We start from the raw sequence: 18,054 nt of genomic DNA on the forward strand, positions 1-18,054 counted from the left end.
CCTGCCGTGAAAGCGTTTTTAAGACGGTGCCACCACTTTTAAATCATTCGTTTTGCATCTTTTTCATGAGGCGATGCAAAAACAAGCTGGCAGACTGTCAAAGGAGGCACAAATAATTATTATGTAAGGTTAAAATTAAGATTGTTGACTGAAGGGGTGTGCTGTGGTGGCACAGGGCTTAAGCACAGTCCACGTATGGAGGCCTCAGTCCTTGACGTGGCCGTCACAGGTTCGAATCCCGGCATGGCGACCCTTGCCGCATGTCTTCCCCCTCTCTCATTACCCACCTTCCTGTCAACTAACTATCAAATAAAGGTCACTAGAGCTGATAAAACCTTAAAAAAAGGATTGTTGACTGAAGCTGGTTAATGATTCCGATTTATTTGAGGTTAGAACCACCATAGATTGAGAATCACAAAAACCAGTCTATTTGAAGAACAGACTTAACATCATACTCAGATGAGCCTATTGAAGAAATTAACATTTATTAATTTGAGCAAATTTAAAAAAAAAATTCTCAAGTACTTTCAAAATAGAATATCAAATATAACTTTTTTTTTTAACAACAAAAAAACCCAAAGGAAGAAAACCTATATTTGTACTTGTTTGTCATGGTTTGTCATTGTTTGTGGTTTTCTATCGGCTCATCTTATCTCTACATTTTTAAAATAGCTTTGTTTAAGGCTTAATCACAATTAGAAATCACTGGTAACAGCAACTGTGGTGACGAAGCAGCTTTTAATCTTTAGTAATTTTTCTGAGAAGGGCCTGTTCAGTTTGGGGTCATATTTTTGGAAACGGCAACCTAATTGCGACATCTCTTTTGCTCAACTAGCTGTGAACAGTGCTGTATTGTTGTGAGATAAATGAGAAATAACTAGTGCTGTTCTCACTGTTTGTTTGGTCTGATCCTTCCAAAAGAACCTCTAGACCTTTTATAAATTAGTGTCTTATTGTTGCACTCCAGCACTCAGCGTAGGATAAAACTTGCACTATGCCCCCACGGTCGCCGGTGTTGTAACGACTGGCTCTGTTTATTGGGGTGCTACATTAAACCGACTCCCTTTTCAGTCGAGCATTCTGGTCAGGCTTCTAATAAATAATACACAGGGAAACATTGTGATGGAGCCTTAAGAAAGCTGGTGTGTGTGTGTGTGTGTGTGTGTGTGTGTGTGTGTGTGTGTGTGTGTGTGTGCGTGTGTGGGGGTGTGTGCGTGTGTGTGTGTGCGTGTATGAGCGTGTGTGTGTGCGTGCGTGTGCGTGTGTGTGTGTGCGTGTATGAGCGTGTGTGTGTCCATAAACAACTGCCCACAAACCTCAATGAAGGCTGATCCAACGTATTTGTTTGTAATACTTGTGGGGACCATTTTCCTGATACTTATTACGTTGGTCCCCACAAGGGTTTCCCCTTGTGGGGACCAACGTAATAAGTTGGTCCCCACAAGGGACCAACTTATTGGTCCCTTGTTCCTGTTTCTGAGTCAGGAGTTAGATTTAGGACTAAAGTGTGAATTGAGTTTTGGTTAGGATAAGGTTTAGTCTGTAGAAATGAATGGAAGTCAATGGAAAGTCCCCACAAAGATAGCCACGCAAACATGCAGTGTGTGTGTATGCGTGTGCGTGCGTGTGTGTGTGTGTTTGTGTATGAGCGTGTGTGTGTCCATAAACAACTGCCCACAAACCTCAATGAAGGCTGATCCAACATAAGTTCAGAAGTGTAGGTCAAAGGTTATCCACCACAACACCAACAACTGAACGTTACTACATGTTACTGCAGTCACACGTGTCTCTGCAGGCATTGAGTTTTTCACACAAAAACTTCTGCTTTGGGTGCGTTTGTCTTCACTTTTGGTCAAATCATTGTTGATGTAGTTTAACGTGCCGAACTGTCTCGCTGCAGCTGCGTCTGCCCGATTTCTAGATCCAGACAAGATTGGATGACTTCTTTTTGCGATTTTTGTTTTCTATGCGTAAACCTCGCATGATTTAGGATTATGTGCGTTTGACTTTAACCATAAGGAGATGCAGTCTTAGTCATTAAATGTTACAACAGTCAGTCTACAAAAAATTTTAAAACAAAATCTATAATCTATTTAAAGCGGTAACAAGTTATATCTTCTATAACATTTACGTGTGAAGCAAAAATATTTACACACATTAAAAAAACAACATACCTTGCTTTTCTTTCTTCCTTTCTTTCCCCTCTGTTTGACAATAAAAAAAGACTAAATTTCTCCTGCTTTAGGTCATCTAGGATTTTCAAAACATTTCTGTTTATTAGAGGCCAGAATGACTTGGCCTGGCAAATGAACAAGCTAATATCAGCTTGTACTCTTTGTGCTCCTCTACTGCTGCCGACATAGTAACTTGTTATATTTCGCACCTTTTCAGACAAAAAAAAATAACAGCCTTAATCAGAATTGGCAGGTTGGACTTTTTAAAGATCGGTGATCAGCCAGGAAACTGCAATCAGTGCACTCCTAGTTAATAATATTATAATTGTTCTAAATGTTGTTGTAACAGCAGAATAATTGTTGCTTTTCTGTTTTGAATTGAAACAGTTACACAGCAAAAACAAAATCTTACCAAATATTTTTAATCTATTTTCTAGTGCAAATATCTCGGTACACTTTAAATAAGACAAAACTAACTCATAAGTAACTTTTCAGAAAGATATAGAAGCTAGTTTTGATTAATATTGGTGAAAAAGTGCTAGTTCCATTGGCAGATTATTTAATTTATTACAAGGCATTTTTCCCTTGTTATAAATGAAATAATCTGCCAGTGGAACTAGTATTTTTTTCATTGATATTAAGAATTATTAACTTAAAACAATCTCGTATTTTTTGCTGAAAAGTTAATTGTGAGTTAGTTTTGTCTTATTTCAAGTGTACTGCAATGTTTGCACTAGAAACTAGAGTAAAAATACTGGGTAGGACTTAGCAGTGTAAAACGTGCAGACAATGCACACCACAAGGCCATGAAACCGTGGCGCTTTTTACCAAAGGTTACCATTCAGTGACAATTTCCCATTCCCAATGCAGCGCTGTAAATGTTTAAAAACTTGCTTTCTTACTGATCCCAACAGTAAAACCAGTCAAATGCTTCACAGATCGAAACAGAGAAGACTCCTGGCCATGTAAAACAGCCCGAAAGCCCTTCCTGGTCACTTCATCTTCCTGACAGTTTGCTTTTGTCACTATAATTGACCTAGGCTCACGTCCAGCAGAGTGAAGTTTCAACAACAACAGAGACTCTGTCCAAGGTATGCAGTTCAGTCATGTCAGCCTGCGGAGATGACTGAGAAGTTCAGCGGAAAGAGAAGAATTACGACAGAGTGGAAGCTGAAAGCGCGGCTCAGCCGTTATTCGGGTCCGATCCTTCAGAACGACCGCACATTTCCTATAGGACGTGTTCTAAGGGAGTCTGCTTTTTTCTTCTTTTTTTTTTACTGCCAGCGATTTGTCGGATCATATCTCAAGTATTGTGCACTATTCTTAGCCTCGCGGGGCAGGAGTCCCTTGCCTGAAAAAGGCTCACTGGGGGGGCAATGAGGGGCTTTATTTTATCTTTGATGCTGCCCCAACAGCTACAAGACATCACCCTCACATGCTGTGATTCTTAACAGTGCAGCTCATGCCTCTTGGTGGCAACCGGCCAGATGCCTTTGGAGATCCACTAAAGCCCGCTTTGACATTTGAGATGATAAGAAGGCACACACCCTCAGATCCTGTAACAGACACTTAGAGATAGACCTCAGAGGCCAGACATGATGCAGTGCTTTAAACCCCCCTACGCACGCACACACGCACGCACGCAGGCACACACACACACACACACACACACACACACACACACACACACACACACACACACATATATGGAGACTTATCTCACCGTGTGAGTCTTGGGACTAAATCCTGCTCGACCCACATGCCCCTGTTCTGCTCTGCTCCTCTCTGTCCTGGTGTCATCCAGTATTAGCCTCTTAGTGCATTTTTCAGGAAAAGACATGCATTATAAAGATGGACACAGATGCTACAGACCCATGGCGTCCAATTTGGTCTCCATCAGGTTAGCAGGAGAGCTGCAAGAAGAGCAAAAATATATACAGTATTTAACATAAGAAGCTAAGAATGCACCGATCTACTTTTTTTCACTCCCGATATCGATACTGATACCGATATCTGAGGTTCAGCATCAATGCGAAACAGAAAAATGGTGCTGACTAAAAACATTTCCTTTTTTTTTTCCCAAACAGACATAAATGTACTGAATTAAACATTTATTAGATAACTCTGCACCGGTACAGCACACTAAAATACATCAGTAACTTCAGAAGCTTGAAAACAAATAAAAACAACTTCAGTCAGTGCAATTAGGACTATAACAGCCAGTGTAAAATAAATAATAAAGAAACTGAAACTGATAGAAACAATAGGTTGGCCACATTGGTAAAACATGTAAAAGATAAACTACAACAAACCTACTTTCAAATGGTTCAGAAAGTTTAATTAGGAATTTTAAAAATAAACAATAAAACATAATGTCACCAAGAGCACAAAGCGTAGAATTAGCCTGAATAGATCTACTTTTATATATTGGGCACATTGTCACCAGATCTACAATCTTTTTCAATTTTGGGACCGATACTGGTATTAATATTGGATCGGTGCATCCGTTTGTCTTTTTTAAAAATGTAATTGGTTAGTAGATTCAGTAATGTTCAGCCTGCTTTTTTCCCCTAGTAGAGTCATTATTTACTTTCCCTTATTTTGTTCCCTATTTTTACATAGTGTTAACTTTCTGAGTGGACCCTTTGCCATGGCAACAGCCCTCATTATGTAACAGTAAACGCTGAGCTGGAGCTTGTAGCCGCCTGCTGTCCTTCCACCTCAGCCGTTGGGTGAACCGGTTCCCCTCATCAGAGCATGTCCAGTCTGCTGGAGGCATTCAACTTGTGTTGTGAAATGGGATATAGAATATGTGATCAGCTCATCTTGAAATCAAACAGTTGCAATAATTACAGTCCTTGACATTAATTATTAAATGTACCTATGAGTAGCGTCAGTTACTGCAGTTCCACCAGCTAGCGCTATGCCTTTATCTACTCTAAAAGTAAAGCTTTTGAGAATGACATGAAATAGTTTATCATTATAAACTCTATGCTTCATGCTTTCAGTATTGCCTTTTGTTTTTTTTAGATTTTTACAGTTCTCTGTCCTGGTCTCTGTGGGAAATTCAGAAAGTAAATGGCTTGCAATGGCTCTCAATGTTATACAAAAACTCTGGAGAAAGTTCTGGATTATTAGAGCTACAGCGTGCAACTTTTAGGGGAAAAAAAAATAATCTTTTTTTTTTTTTTTACATATTTGGGACTTTTTTGATTAGTATGAGAGAGATATTCTCATATTGTTTCGTGATATTGTCTGTCTCATGTTATACTGTCGGGACAAATATGTAAAAAAACAAACAAAAAAAAAACATTTTTCTACAACTAAGGTTAGGGTGTGTTCAGCTGTCGGTGAAGTAAATACTTATGTCACTATTTCATCCAGATGAGCTGCAATGTTGAGTCAGTTTACTTTAAGCCATTAAAAGCAGCTAATTAACCCATTGCTGTTCAACTTGTTGTCTCCTCTGAAAAGGTAAAATATGGACTGACTAAGCAGTTTAGCTGAAATATGCTTAGGTTGTGTATCAAGGACCTGCTGTTGGAGGGGAAAAGCAAAGTTTGCTGTTTTGTTTCTTTTTGTTGAAACACTAAACAGAATTGATGGACAGGTTTGTGTCATCCAGTTCCTTGCAACAGTAGTCACAGCTCTTAAAGTTTTCCACTTCGTTTTAAACTACAACCACAAACTTTTATGTATTTCTTGGAGGTTTTTTACAGGACATAACAGCACAAATTATGAAGTGGAAGGAAAATGATGTATGGCTTTTAATTAAAATTTTTTTGTTTTTATTTAAAAAAAAACAACTGAAAAGGGGATTCTTACTCACAACAAAAGAAACAGTTACAACAATTCTCCTGTTTTATTGTTCCTGTCCTCACGTGCAGCTGGAGGAGAAAAACACAGCGCTCCGTGTTGAGTCACGGATCCTGTGGCTCACTCTTCACTGTCCACTGCAGTCCATCGTCTAAAAAAAAAAGAACGTGGGACAACTGCAAGCTTACCAAGACGATGGTCATTGTAGAAGAATCTAATTTAATTTAGTTGATTTGATTAGGACCGTGCACATTAATTAATATTGCCACAAATCACGGCTTTGTAAATATGCAGAAATTAGCACAGTGGCTAAATTTGTCCTAGGAGAAGTGAGCAGAAAAAACTAAACGCCTCACTATACAATTCGCAGGACAGGACACATAGTTCTATTAGAAAAGTACAAAATAATAATGATAATAACATCATCAGTAGAAAACAATTACACGAGAAACAACTAACCAACAGACAGGAACAGTACAAAATCTGGACCGCTGTTGTTTGTTGTGCACTCAAGAAATATTGGATGCACCCATCCAGTTTTTTTTTCTCTTCCGATAAAATACCCGTACCTGAGGTTAAGTAAAACACCTGACTTAAAATGTTTCTTTTTTTAAACACAGACATGAATTAACTGAATTACAAATGTATTTGCTAACTCTCCACGGGTGATATTGTCTGTCTCATGTTATACTCTCCACGAGTTAGCAAATAACTAACTTGTTATTTGCTCGTTATTTGGTGTATTTTTATTTTTAAATACACCAGTAACATCACAGGTTTTGTCAAACGTGTAAAAACAACTTTAGTTCAGTCAGTGCAATTAGGATCAAAACAGCTAACGTGAAATAGTGTAATTAGGAATTCTAGATACAGTGTAAAAATAATAATAAAGCATGACTTCGCTCAGAGTACAAAGCATAGAGTTGGACTGAATAGATCTGACCTTATGGATTGTGCACATGGTCACAGATACCTGATCTAGAATTTTCTTCAACATCGGACCGATACAGCAGATATTTACATCAGATCGTTGCATCTCTACCACCTGGCTGCGAGAAAAAAGAAGAAGAAGAAGAAAGAAAGAAAACGTTGTCGAAAGAAAACTGAGAAGTCCCAGCTGCTATTTGCCACAACACAAATAGGGCTCTTGTCAATTATCTGGAAGAATGTGCTCTGGTGAGCGCAGCTCTTAAAATTTTCTGCAGTTCCTCTCTCCGACTCACGTCGCTGTCAGAGGATTTCTCTGACCGGATCAGAGAAGACGCAGCACATCTGCGTTTGTTTCAGGAGTTTACGAGAGCATTGAAACGCTCTGCTGCTTTACGAGAGCTCGAGAGTGTGACCCCTCGAGAGGTCGCCCGGCTGCGAAAGTGGCGTTCAAGGTCTGTGGTGAAAAATAGATGTGTCAGAGTGTTTTTAAAGCTTTGGGGTAACTACCAGTGTCTGGGAATGCAGCAGCGGCCGTGTGCCGGTCGGCCAGTCCGTCCCGTTCACGCTGTGACCTTATAATGAGAGGAGCAGAGAGGAGGGAGACCGCAGAGCTCGAGTCACGCTCCAGGCACGTCTGCTAGTGCAGGTGCTGTTAAATCCCATCCACTCACCCACTCCGCTGTGCTGTTTTCAAGGTTCGCCATCTTTCCCAGTGTTTCGCTAACAACCCCACAGCTAACTTCAAGCTGTGAAAACAACACAGGTTCAGCACTGAGCCACCTCTGTTTGATGAAGGGATTATGTAGCCTTTAAGATTCATATCTTGCGCCAGTAAGGTGGAGCCAAGGATGTTTTCTGTGTGAAATCATCCACAATTGATCAAGTCAAGCTGAGCTCTAAAAACAGCTATGTTTTTTTTTTTTTTATCTGAATGCTTTTTACCACAGACTTTTTAAATTAATTGTAGCTACTGGCTTTTGATAGAATATTTTTATATATAAGGTGACACACTGCTTTTCCGTTACAAATATGTGTAAAACTTTGTTGATATTAATGTTGAAAAAACCCAATTTCGCAAACAAGGGTTTTCCATTAAATCAGGAATTAGAACAAACTTAGAATGTAGAGTAACTCTGCATTCTTGTTCTGCAATTAACATTATCAGAACAAGAATCTGATATAAATTACTGACTACTTATGGGGAACTAATATGTATTTTTATTTATTTTATTTTACTTTTCTTCTTTTGCTCTTTTCTTTGGTTTGTTATTTTGATTATAAGAACCACATTTAAAAATCCCAATGCGTTTGATCACTCGAAAAGTCATTGAAAACACACGCGTTGTGGTTCTCCTACCGTACTTCCTGTAGTCTTCTTCGTGGTTTGCATCAGTAGCAACATCCGGTTGTTGATCATGTGACTGGTATGATTGGGGAACAAGTGTTTCCGTGGCAGTTTAGCAAAATAAACCAATGTGTGTCCTAATAAAACACACTTGTGGTTTGTAGCATTCACATTCATTGTCATGTTCAGTTCATGAACTCGTTGCCATTGAAATGTGAAACAACTGAGAAGATCGCAGAATGTCATTACTGAGAATTTTCTATTCTTACTATTATTAATAGTATTATTAAAAATTATTTTATTAATTGAAATGTGGACAGAGAGAAGGATGTTTTTGTTGTAACATTTAGTGGTGAAATATTTAGTAAATATACATTTTATTCCTTTTTTAAAATAGTTTTTACATGAAAAGTGTTTTTGATTGTATTGGATTTTTATTTTGCACCTAAAGGGAATACAACTAGTCATGTTTTTTCTGTAACAGTGATGCTATTCTATTCAGAGAGCTCACCTTTGACTTCATGTTAAAATATGAAAAACAGCAAAAATAAGTTTCCTAAAACTTTTTTAGCACGTTTGTTCCATCCCCTCTGCCTACCGCCTTACTTGCATGGTAAAAAAAAATTTGTTTTCCTCCGATCTTTAATAGATTTTGTGCTTTTGTGTGCTGCCTTTTACCCACAGGCGCTGCATAAGAAGGAGCACAGAGGCTGCGACAGCCCAGACAACGAGTCGTCCTACGTCCTCACCCCCAGCACCGAGGAGAAATACAAAAAGATCAATGAAGAGTTTGACAACATGATGAAAAGTCATAAAATAGTAAGCAACATTTTGGTAGACTTTTTTTATTGTCACATTGGAACAGAAGAATAAATTCTGAAATGTTGGATTTTGTCGAGGAGATGCATTTTTCACATCTGAAAGACAAATGAGAAAATGTCAAAACCTTTGGGACATGTTCTATTTAATTATTACAGACATTAAGCTTACGCAGTGTTTATTGCCCGTTTCATGACTGTAAAGCACTTTGAACAGCCTTGTTGCTGAAACATGCCATACAAATAAACTTGTCTGGACTTTCGTTCCCACTAGTCCACAGGTCAGCCACAGCAGCATTTCATGCATGCAGCATCAGGCAGCACCACCTATTGCCATGGAGCGGGAGGAGGAGGAGTGACTTCCCAGGCTCTAACTGCAGCCACAGCAGTTCTGTCTGACAGCGGGATCCTTTGCTCGCCTCACACACACACCCACAGAAACACAAACTCCTCACAAAGATCTCCCAGCACCGGAATCACAGGTCAGTGTCACAGCATTGTTAGCACTTTTAAGGAATGAACCACAGAGTGACGCTAAAGTGATGGGAGGCCCAGGTGGCCAAATGTGCTCCAAATGGCCATATATATATATATATATATATATATACACAGCTAATTAAGAGACCACTTAAAGCGATCAGTTTCTCTGATATTACTTTTTATAGTTATGTGTTTGAGGAAAATGAACAAAATGAACATTGTTCTTTTATTCTATGTCTCTGAAACTCCAAGCAAAAATTTTGTATTTATTTGCAGAAAATGAGAAATGGTCAAAATAACAAAAAAGATGCAGTGCTTTCAGACCTCAAATAATGCAAAGAAAACAAGTTCATATTCAATCGGTTCAGTGCAGTGGTCTGTACCACTGTACTGGTGTGCGTGTGTGTGTGCCTGTGTGTGTATGTATGTGTGGACTGAATTAAATAAAAAAGATATATGCAATGTCTGACAACAATACTTAGCATGCTGGTGTGTTTGTGCGTGTCTGTGAATATGTTTTCATGAATAATCGTTTGTGAATGTATTTAACTGGAAGGGCAGTTTGATAACAGCTGAGTTTTACTGAAGTAACCAGCTTTCACTTTGTGCACCTTAGAAGTGAAACGTTTGACTGAACTTGAAATTTCTCTAAAGAAATGAAACGTTTCAAGGAAGCACGAAGGTGTGCGAAAAAGATTATATGCGCCTTATGAACAAAAATCATGAAAAAAGTATCTAAAGACGCATTTCTCTGTGTGTGTGTGTGTGTGTGTGTGTGTGTGTGCATGTGTGTGTGTGTGTGTGTGTGTGTGTGTGTGTGTGTGTGTGCACATGTGTGTGTGTGCTCACCATTAGGTGGCCTGCTGGGCAGCTCAGATCTGGCTCTGCACAATGGCTCTGGAGCAGCTGGTATGTATCTTATAAACATGCTCTGACACACACAGCGCTTTCACATACAGACACTTTGTTTTCCTGTGATCCATTGAAGTCGAAGCATGTAGGATTTAGGTCTGTTGTCTTTGGGTTGTGTCCTGCCGATGACGTCATCAGGCCTCCGGTTTATCACATCTCAGCTTCAGGGTGGGACAACTGAGTCAATGTGTGTTGGCTTCCTAAATGCTTGCTGCTCCACTCTGTTGCTCTGATTTAGGCTGCACCGCGCTCTCTAGGAGAAGAACTTAATAGCCTCCATTTTGTGAAAGCAACAATAGCCTTTACTTGGCACAACTCTGTGATCAGATCAGGATTTAGCTATGAGGTACAAGATAAAGCTGTGCTACCATGAGCTACTGCCTTAAATCTGGTGTCAGTCTGTACTAAAGGAGTCTTTAGCACAGACTCCTTATATTTCAGTCTGTACTAAATATACATATAAGGAGTATCAAACCGTTCAACAGTTTCAGCCTTGTTGAGAAAAAGAAACATTTCCCTTTTTTCTCATTTTTATGGGATTATTAGCGCTTTTAAAGAATACAAGAGAATGTTTTTGGGGCTATTGCAATAAGCAATGTATCAATACATCACATGACAAATTAAAACAACTTTGATTATTTTCAGTTGCATGATTTATTGTTTTTCTTTTTTGTTCCTCTCTTTCTACCAAAAACTGGGTTATAAAAGTCTTCAGTCTGGTTCATTGGTCTTAACTAGACCATTTTTTGAAGGACAATTTTGTTAACAGAGACTTCATAATGTATTTTATTTCTTGTTCCTGTTGTTCTGTTTATTTATTTTGAATATTTAAAACGTCTTCCTGTGTTAAATGATCATTAGTATTTAAAGTTTATTCATCTTTGAGAATGTGTTCTTGCATTACCGTTGTATTACTTGAAAATTGTCTCAAAGCAACAATATTATCGTTTATCGCAATAACTTCTGAGGCAAATTATACGCAACAACCTAGTCACGTGGTTATGGTTTGGATAAATAAATATGGATTAAATGCATACTTTCTATGAGCCTTTCTCGTAAACAAGTCCTGATTTTCGCTGCAGTCAAACTTTGCAGAGCAACCGTGCAATTTGGAGGTGTGTGGCCTCCTCACTACTCATACATAGATTCCCATCCATTCCATAGATCCAAGCCGGAGAAGCCGGACTGATTTTGGAATGCTGCGGTGCCAATAGAATCGCATTAATTTACCTGGAGTGCTGCTGGAGTGTGATAAGCTGTTTCGAGGTCCAGGGTGTTTATGATCAACTCTTCTTCACATGCTTATATATCGTGTTTGTTCAAACCTTACAACAATTTTACCAGAGCTGAATCCTGGAAATGTTATTACATAATGTTAGGAGAAAGAGAGAGAGAGAGAGAGAGAGAATGAATTATTAATTATTATCTCTTGTATAATGTATAGCTGCTCTGTCTCCATTCTGTTGTGGACAGTATGACTTCAACACATATAAAGTCTTTCTTTCCTGATTCCTGAACCAGTCGAGTCTTTTAAGAACCAACAAACGAGATGTTTTAACAAGACCGTTCGGATTCTGCTTTCCGCCACTGATCAGACGTCTCTTTCTCAGTGAACGGATTCATGGGCTCCAGCGGTGGAGGCATCCTGGGGAAGACCGGACCCACCAAATCTCCTCCTTCTCTCCCACACCAGGCCAGCGGCCCAATCCCTGGTGGCCGCAAAAGTGACCTGCGGGTGGTCATCCCTCACTGCAAAGGAATGATGCTGGTATGGATTCCCCTGAGTCCCAAACGTTCTCACCCACACCTGAGGTCACGTCAGGTGACCCTTGAGTAAAAGGGTGTTCCGATCGCTCTCCTTGTTCCTGGTTGATTTGGATTGTCATGGCTTTCCGCTTATGAAAACCCCAAGATAGTGTATGTTATGAGTAAAAAGAAAATACTGCACATTCACGGGGAAGATTCCAGAGTCTAGGGCCGTCCATCAGAAACTCTCCACAAAGCAAACCACAAAAAGTCATAAGCTGGCCGTGTCCAGGCATATTAATGGAAAGTCGAGTGGGAGGGGGCGAGGGCAGTGGTTGAAAAAGACCCAAAGCAACAGGGAAAACTGCAGCCTTGATGGGTTTGTGAAATAAAACCCATTCAAGAGTTTGGGGGAAAATTCACAAGGCATGGAGCCATTAGACATAGCTACATCCAGGACATGGGTTATGACTGAGCATTCCGTTTTTTATTATTTCTATTTAATCTGTCTCATTTAGCATTCTAATTGTCTCATTTTCATTCCGTCATTGATTGCAAGTCAAAATGAACAGAAACAAAAGGTGGAGATAATTCACTTCATGTGTCATGAATCTATGTAGCATCTTGAGTTTTAAACTAGCAATTTATGCATAAATATATAAATATTCAGTTTTATTTGGTTGCCTTTCTCTTTCTTATTACATTCTAAGATAACATAAAAATCAGAATAAACTGAGTTGTATAATGTGCTTCTTTATGGATTGTAACATTTTCTGTTGTTAAACAATCCTAAAGTCTGTTATCATAGGAAATTGCATATAAGATCCACATTTAGCCTGAAGAGTTTCTCCAGTATTAGTCATTAATGTCAGCATTTTGTTTTAAACTTAGAAGGTATCAACACCCAGAGACTCCACATTAGCAGCCGTCACTCACTCTTAGTCATCAAGTGCTGTCATCGGGTTTTAAACGCAGGATCAGAAAATGGCTTCCCAATATTATTAAAAATTCTCCAGCGATATGTTACATTTCTTGAAAATAAAGCTATTTCATTGATTAGAAATTTAAGGGTCTGTAATTAATTAGTCACTATTAATCGTGATAAATTTTTTTACTTAATTGAAAACTGTACATTAAGAAGCGAAGCAACATTTTCAGTTCAAAAACCCTTTTTGCTGTGAAATTACTGAATAAATAGAGACATGAGCTCAACGTTACTGTTGTTTCCACATGTCACTTGTGCGTCAGATTTACTGGTGTACCGGAAACGTGCAAATACAATGGTCCTGGCCAGAACCTTTTTAATGTAAAAAAAAAAAAAAAGAAAGAAAAAAATTTCAATTAATTGTGCTAAAATGTTTAATCCATTAAAATCTATTAAATCAATTAACTAAAATTAACACATTAAAGTCCCAGCCCTAGTTTGTACTTCATCTCATGCTACTGACTGTGAGAATCATATACCAGCTCCTGTCCACATAAAGTACTGAATATGTTTTCAATGTGATAGCTTCAGTTTTAAAGAAGCCTTCTCCGACAGATACTTTTCCAGAGTCAAATCATTGCAATGATTGGTCAGTATTGTAAATGCTAAAGTAAGGCTGCAATAAGTTTGAATTATCTGGAAATCTCGCATCTTCAGACGTAATGCTGGTAACTCCTCTGACACGGCTCTCCTGGCCATTATTCACACAGCATTGAGCTTTATTGTGTTTACTGTGGTGTGAAGCAACAACCGTAAACAAAATGGAAGTCTTTACTGTTTTAAGAAGCAGCCCTCTTGATTAGATCATTTCCAAAGCCGCCTTTCACTTCCCCCCTTCATGCATGCATGCTCGGCTGTTCTGCACGGACCAGGACCGGCTCGGATTCAGCAGAGCGATGTACAGGAGGAACTGAGCATGTCCTCCTGCGTCAGATTCATTACTGCAAGAGCTAAACTGGAGATTCTCCGACAGTAGAGTCGGACACATTGCGGACACAGAAGAGAGATCCATTTTAGAACGTTGTAGCTTCCTATTTTTATTTTTGTTGTTTTTAACCCTCTACACACACATGTGTGTGTATGTGTGTGTGTGCGTTTATTCAGCACTGACATCGTTTGGAATGATGTCATCACTCACTTTATCAGGCCAGAACGCCAACAACAGCTCAGGGACGAACAGCACAAAACTTAGTGCTCTGTAACAGAGTTAGCTTTGCTGTGTGTAGCATTAAGCTAGCAACAGCTTTACTTCATAAACTTCTGCTGTAAAGTAAATCATGACGTGGTTCTAAGAACAAAATTCAACAAAAATGTATATATTTTTTTCTTCCTAGAATCTTTTACAAACCTCATTAGTCTGCATTTAGTAGTTGCTCAATAAGCATAATCAGGTTCTTGTGTTAAAAAGGGAAAACGTAGCTACATTTGCTACATTCATAGTTAGCAAATGATTCAGAAAATGATAAGTCATAAATTTATTTTCAACAAGCATGAAAAATATGAAGGCAAAACTAATTAAACTAGTAGTATATTTTTGGTTCATTAACAGATAGACCAAAGGCCAAGCCTGTTTCTTAAAAAAAAAAAAGGTTTATACTGACACCATGTGGTTGAAAAAGGGCATTGCATACTCTGCATTGCGAAGGTTTACAGAAAAAAATCTGAAATCTCATCATAAACATACTCTTCTTCTACTTAATAATGTCATAATTGTTGTTATTTTCAGAGCAACCAGCGGCTGGGTGGCGGTCAGTCCGCTCAGCCTCTCTCCACCCCAGTGGTCTCCATCGCCACACCCAGTCTGACTCACCAGGGTCTGGGTTACTCCAGCATCAGCTCAGCCTACAGCAGCGCTGCAGGTTTGTTTTGGGTTCTTTCTGACCAGAATAGTTTCCAATATTAATCATTTGTATACAGTTTCTTTAACTTTATCCCATTTTTTTGTCAGATTTCAACACACTTTATGTTTATATTTTTGTGGATTTTAGCTGATAGATCCATCCAAAGTAGCATATAAGTGTGAAGTGGAAGACAAATGATAATGTTCTCTAATAAGCCTCTGACGTAGAGAGGATTTATATTGGATTTTTATTAATAATACACCTGAATGTTGCAGACTGCAGTGGGTTTTGTTAATACAGTCTTGCAGAAATGCCTTTTACAGATTTGTATTTGTAAAACATGTGGACACCATCCTCTCACCTTCCTTCCACTTAACATCTTTCACATAAATTACCAACAAAACACATTGAGGTTTGTGGTTGTAACGTGACAAAAATGAGGATTTCAGACAGTAGGAATGCTTCCGTTTTCACTCTGACTCTCATTGAGAGCTGTCGCTGAACGCATCCTGTCTCTCTGTTGCCCAGATTACTCCCTGAACAGCGCCGACATGACGGGCTTCAGCTCGGCCGCGGACCACTCTCTGGGCTCCATGGTGCCCTGGGAGCAGCACCATCTCAGCTCCTTGGGGTGAGCGCCTGGAGGCTTTTGATACCGGAATGGGTCTTGGTTCTAACGGATCTGTGTTAGTGGAGAAACAGCGTTCAGTTTTTGTGCTCCGCTAATCTGGAACAAAATTCCAGAAAAATGCAAGACTGCAGAAACACTGAATTCCATTAAACTAAGGCTAATCAGTTTAGAGCTGGCTATGATTAGTAATAACATATCAATATATTTGATGTGTATTTGTTTGATGACTTTGATGATGGCATTCGACAAAATGTTTATTGCTTGTTCCAGAATTGATGACTTTTTGATGTTTTTATGATGTAAAGCAGTGTTTTACATGATAGAAAGAATGTAAAAAAATAAATAATAATACAATATATTTTTCAATCAAACAATATAATTTTTTAAATTCTAAAATCATATCTAGTTTTCAATAATTATTATAAAATATAGGTTAAAATAAACGAGTGCATATTTTGAAAGATTTTAAGCAATGGCAGCAAAAAGTGATGGCCTAAATTGTTTGTAAAAAAACATAAATATTGTGACCTCATGTCACAATAATTATTGTGACAAATAATTAACGATTTTGGCCCTCATTTCAAAAAGTTTGGACTCATTTAAAGCATTTAAAAAAATTAAACAAGCTCTTTGTGCCTTTTTATTTCATCTGCTCAATGACAATGTTATTGAAATTGACAAAATGGTCTGATTTTTGTAGAAAACAGATCAATAAACTATTGTAAAATGTATCTAGTTTCTAAAGTTTCGGATGTTGTTCTTATATGTGTTGTGATATTCTCCTTTCAGTAAAAGCAGGTAAATGGTAAATGTTTGCGGTTCTAGTTCCTCCAAAATCAAGATGAACACAAAAATTTTGGTTATAAATTAGATTCTATTTGTTGCATTTAATGTTGTTTTGATTGCATTATTTCCCAGTAAAAAAATTACCCTGAGTAAAGAAAAAAGTTCCTGATTCTAAAATTTAGGTCAGAAGGGCCACTAAGAATCCGCTGGAGAGCTACAAATGGCCCGGACGCTACATGTTGGACAACCCTGGTTCAGAGGTTTTGAGAGTCGGATTAAAATTTCATCTTCAATTGATGAGCATAAGAATGCATTCAGGGACTAAAGCAAACAAAAATCCAATGAGTCTGTTGCAGAAAGTTCTGCTTTTTTGCCACCAGATGGCGCTTTCTCTCAACTCTCTCGGTTGTCTCTGTGCGTTTTCTATATTTTGCAGGTCGGCCAACTCCAACCTCTCCATCAGCACCAGCCACAACATCAACATCAAAGCGGAGCCCATCTCCCCACCGCGTGACCACCTCCCCCAGCCTGGGTACATGACCCATCACCCCGCCACCCCTCGCCCCGCTCCTCCCCCTCCTCCTGGCTCTCTGTCCTCCCGGGCGGACCTGGGCAGGTCCCCCACCGGCAGCGTTGGCTCGTCCTGCAGCTCCCACGAGGATGGCAGTGACCGCGAGGAGCAGCAGCAGCAGAAGCGACGGCCGGACCTCCACCCGCTCCCCACGGCCCGGTCGGACGGCGCCGAGAGCCCAACTGTGAAACAGATGAGAATGGACAGTTGGGTGACGTAGAAAGCCCGGCGTTTACCCGGGAAACGACATGGACATCAGGACAAAACACAGCAGGGACACTTGCTATGCAAATAGTCATGGATCTCATCCACGCTTTCTGTTGATTAACTTTTATCTTCTCTGTTTGTTTCTCCTGCTTTTTTTTTTTTTTTTAAATCTGACAATCTGCGGAAAATTAGATCGATAAATCCCCAGCTGCGGTGCAATCAGTCAGTTTTTGTCTGACGGTGTCATGACAAAAGCATCGCCGTCAGAACTGAAAAAAGTCTGAACTTCTCAGGGCGAGAAACATTTGAAGCAATACTCCCTCCACGTCCCACGTCTGTAATCCTTCCTTTAAAAAAAAATTCTAAAAATGACTTATTTATATCTCTGCCAAAGCACCATACCGTCCACACAGCAACACAACGTCTCATCAGCGTCATCGCCGTCCCGCTTCATCTGAACCACGTCTTTGTTGTTTTGTACATAATATCTCCATCATGTATCACATGTATTGTAGCAACACAGAATTGTCTGTATTCTCACACTCCCACCAGGTTTTGCAAAAATATACCTTTACATGTGGCTCCTGTGTCCGTTTTATGATTGTCACGTAAAGAGTTCTAATGTTTCGTAAAGTTTACGTCTTCCCTCTTAATCTGCTCAGTGAAGCGCAGCGACAGCTGTTTTTATTGGCAGGAAGTAGTCGGGGTGCACTGATAAATCGGCCCACATGTTCCTAGTTTTGGGTGATAAGCCCAAAACTGGGAACCACTGAAACATGTGCAACCGATCTTATCCAACCACCTTATCTACC

The 18,054-nt window shown here is 39.3% G+C and overlaps 1 protein-coding gene across 5 annotated transcripts in view; it reads left to right on the top strand.

The window, feature by feature from the left end:
* The window catches only part of LOC103462206 (myocyte-specific enhancer factor 2A-like), a 49,196-nt gene extending 31,374 nt beyond the window's left edge, over nucleotides 1-17,822 (top strand). For all 5 annotated transcript variants that reach the window (XM_008404856.2, XM_008404855.2, XM_008404857.2 and 2 more), the window contains 7 exons: nucleotides 8,950-9,084; nucleotides 9,358-9,565; nucleotides 10,419-10,472; nucleotides 12,086-12,243; nucleotides 14,933-15,065; nucleotides 15,576-15,678; nucleotides 16,901-17,822. In XM_008404856.2, the coding sequence (XP_008403078.1) occupies nucleotides 8,950-9,084; nucleotides 9,358-9,565; nucleotides 10,419-10,472; nucleotides 12,086-12,243; nucleotides 14,933-15,065; nucleotides 15,576-15,678; nucleotides 16,901-17,255 (1,146 nt within the window). In that variant the 3' untranslated portion in view covers nucleotides 17,256-17,822. The remainder of the gene's footprint in view (nucleotides 1-8,949; nucleotides 9,085-9,357; nucleotides 9,566-10,418; nucleotides 10,473-12,085; nucleotides 12,244-14,932; nucleotides 15,066-15,575; nucleotides 15,679-16,900) is intronic.
* The last annotated feature ends 232 nt before the right edge of the window (nucleotides 17,823-18,054 follow it).

This window comes from Poecilia reticulata, linkage group LG3 (genome assembly GCF_000633615.1).
Source record: "Poecilia reticulata strain Guanapo linkage group LG3, Guppy_female_1.0+MT, whole genome shotgun sequence".
Taxonomy (NCBI): Eukaryota; Metazoa; Chordata; class Actinopteri; order Cyprinodontiformes; family Poeciliidae; genus Poecilia; species Poecilia reticulata.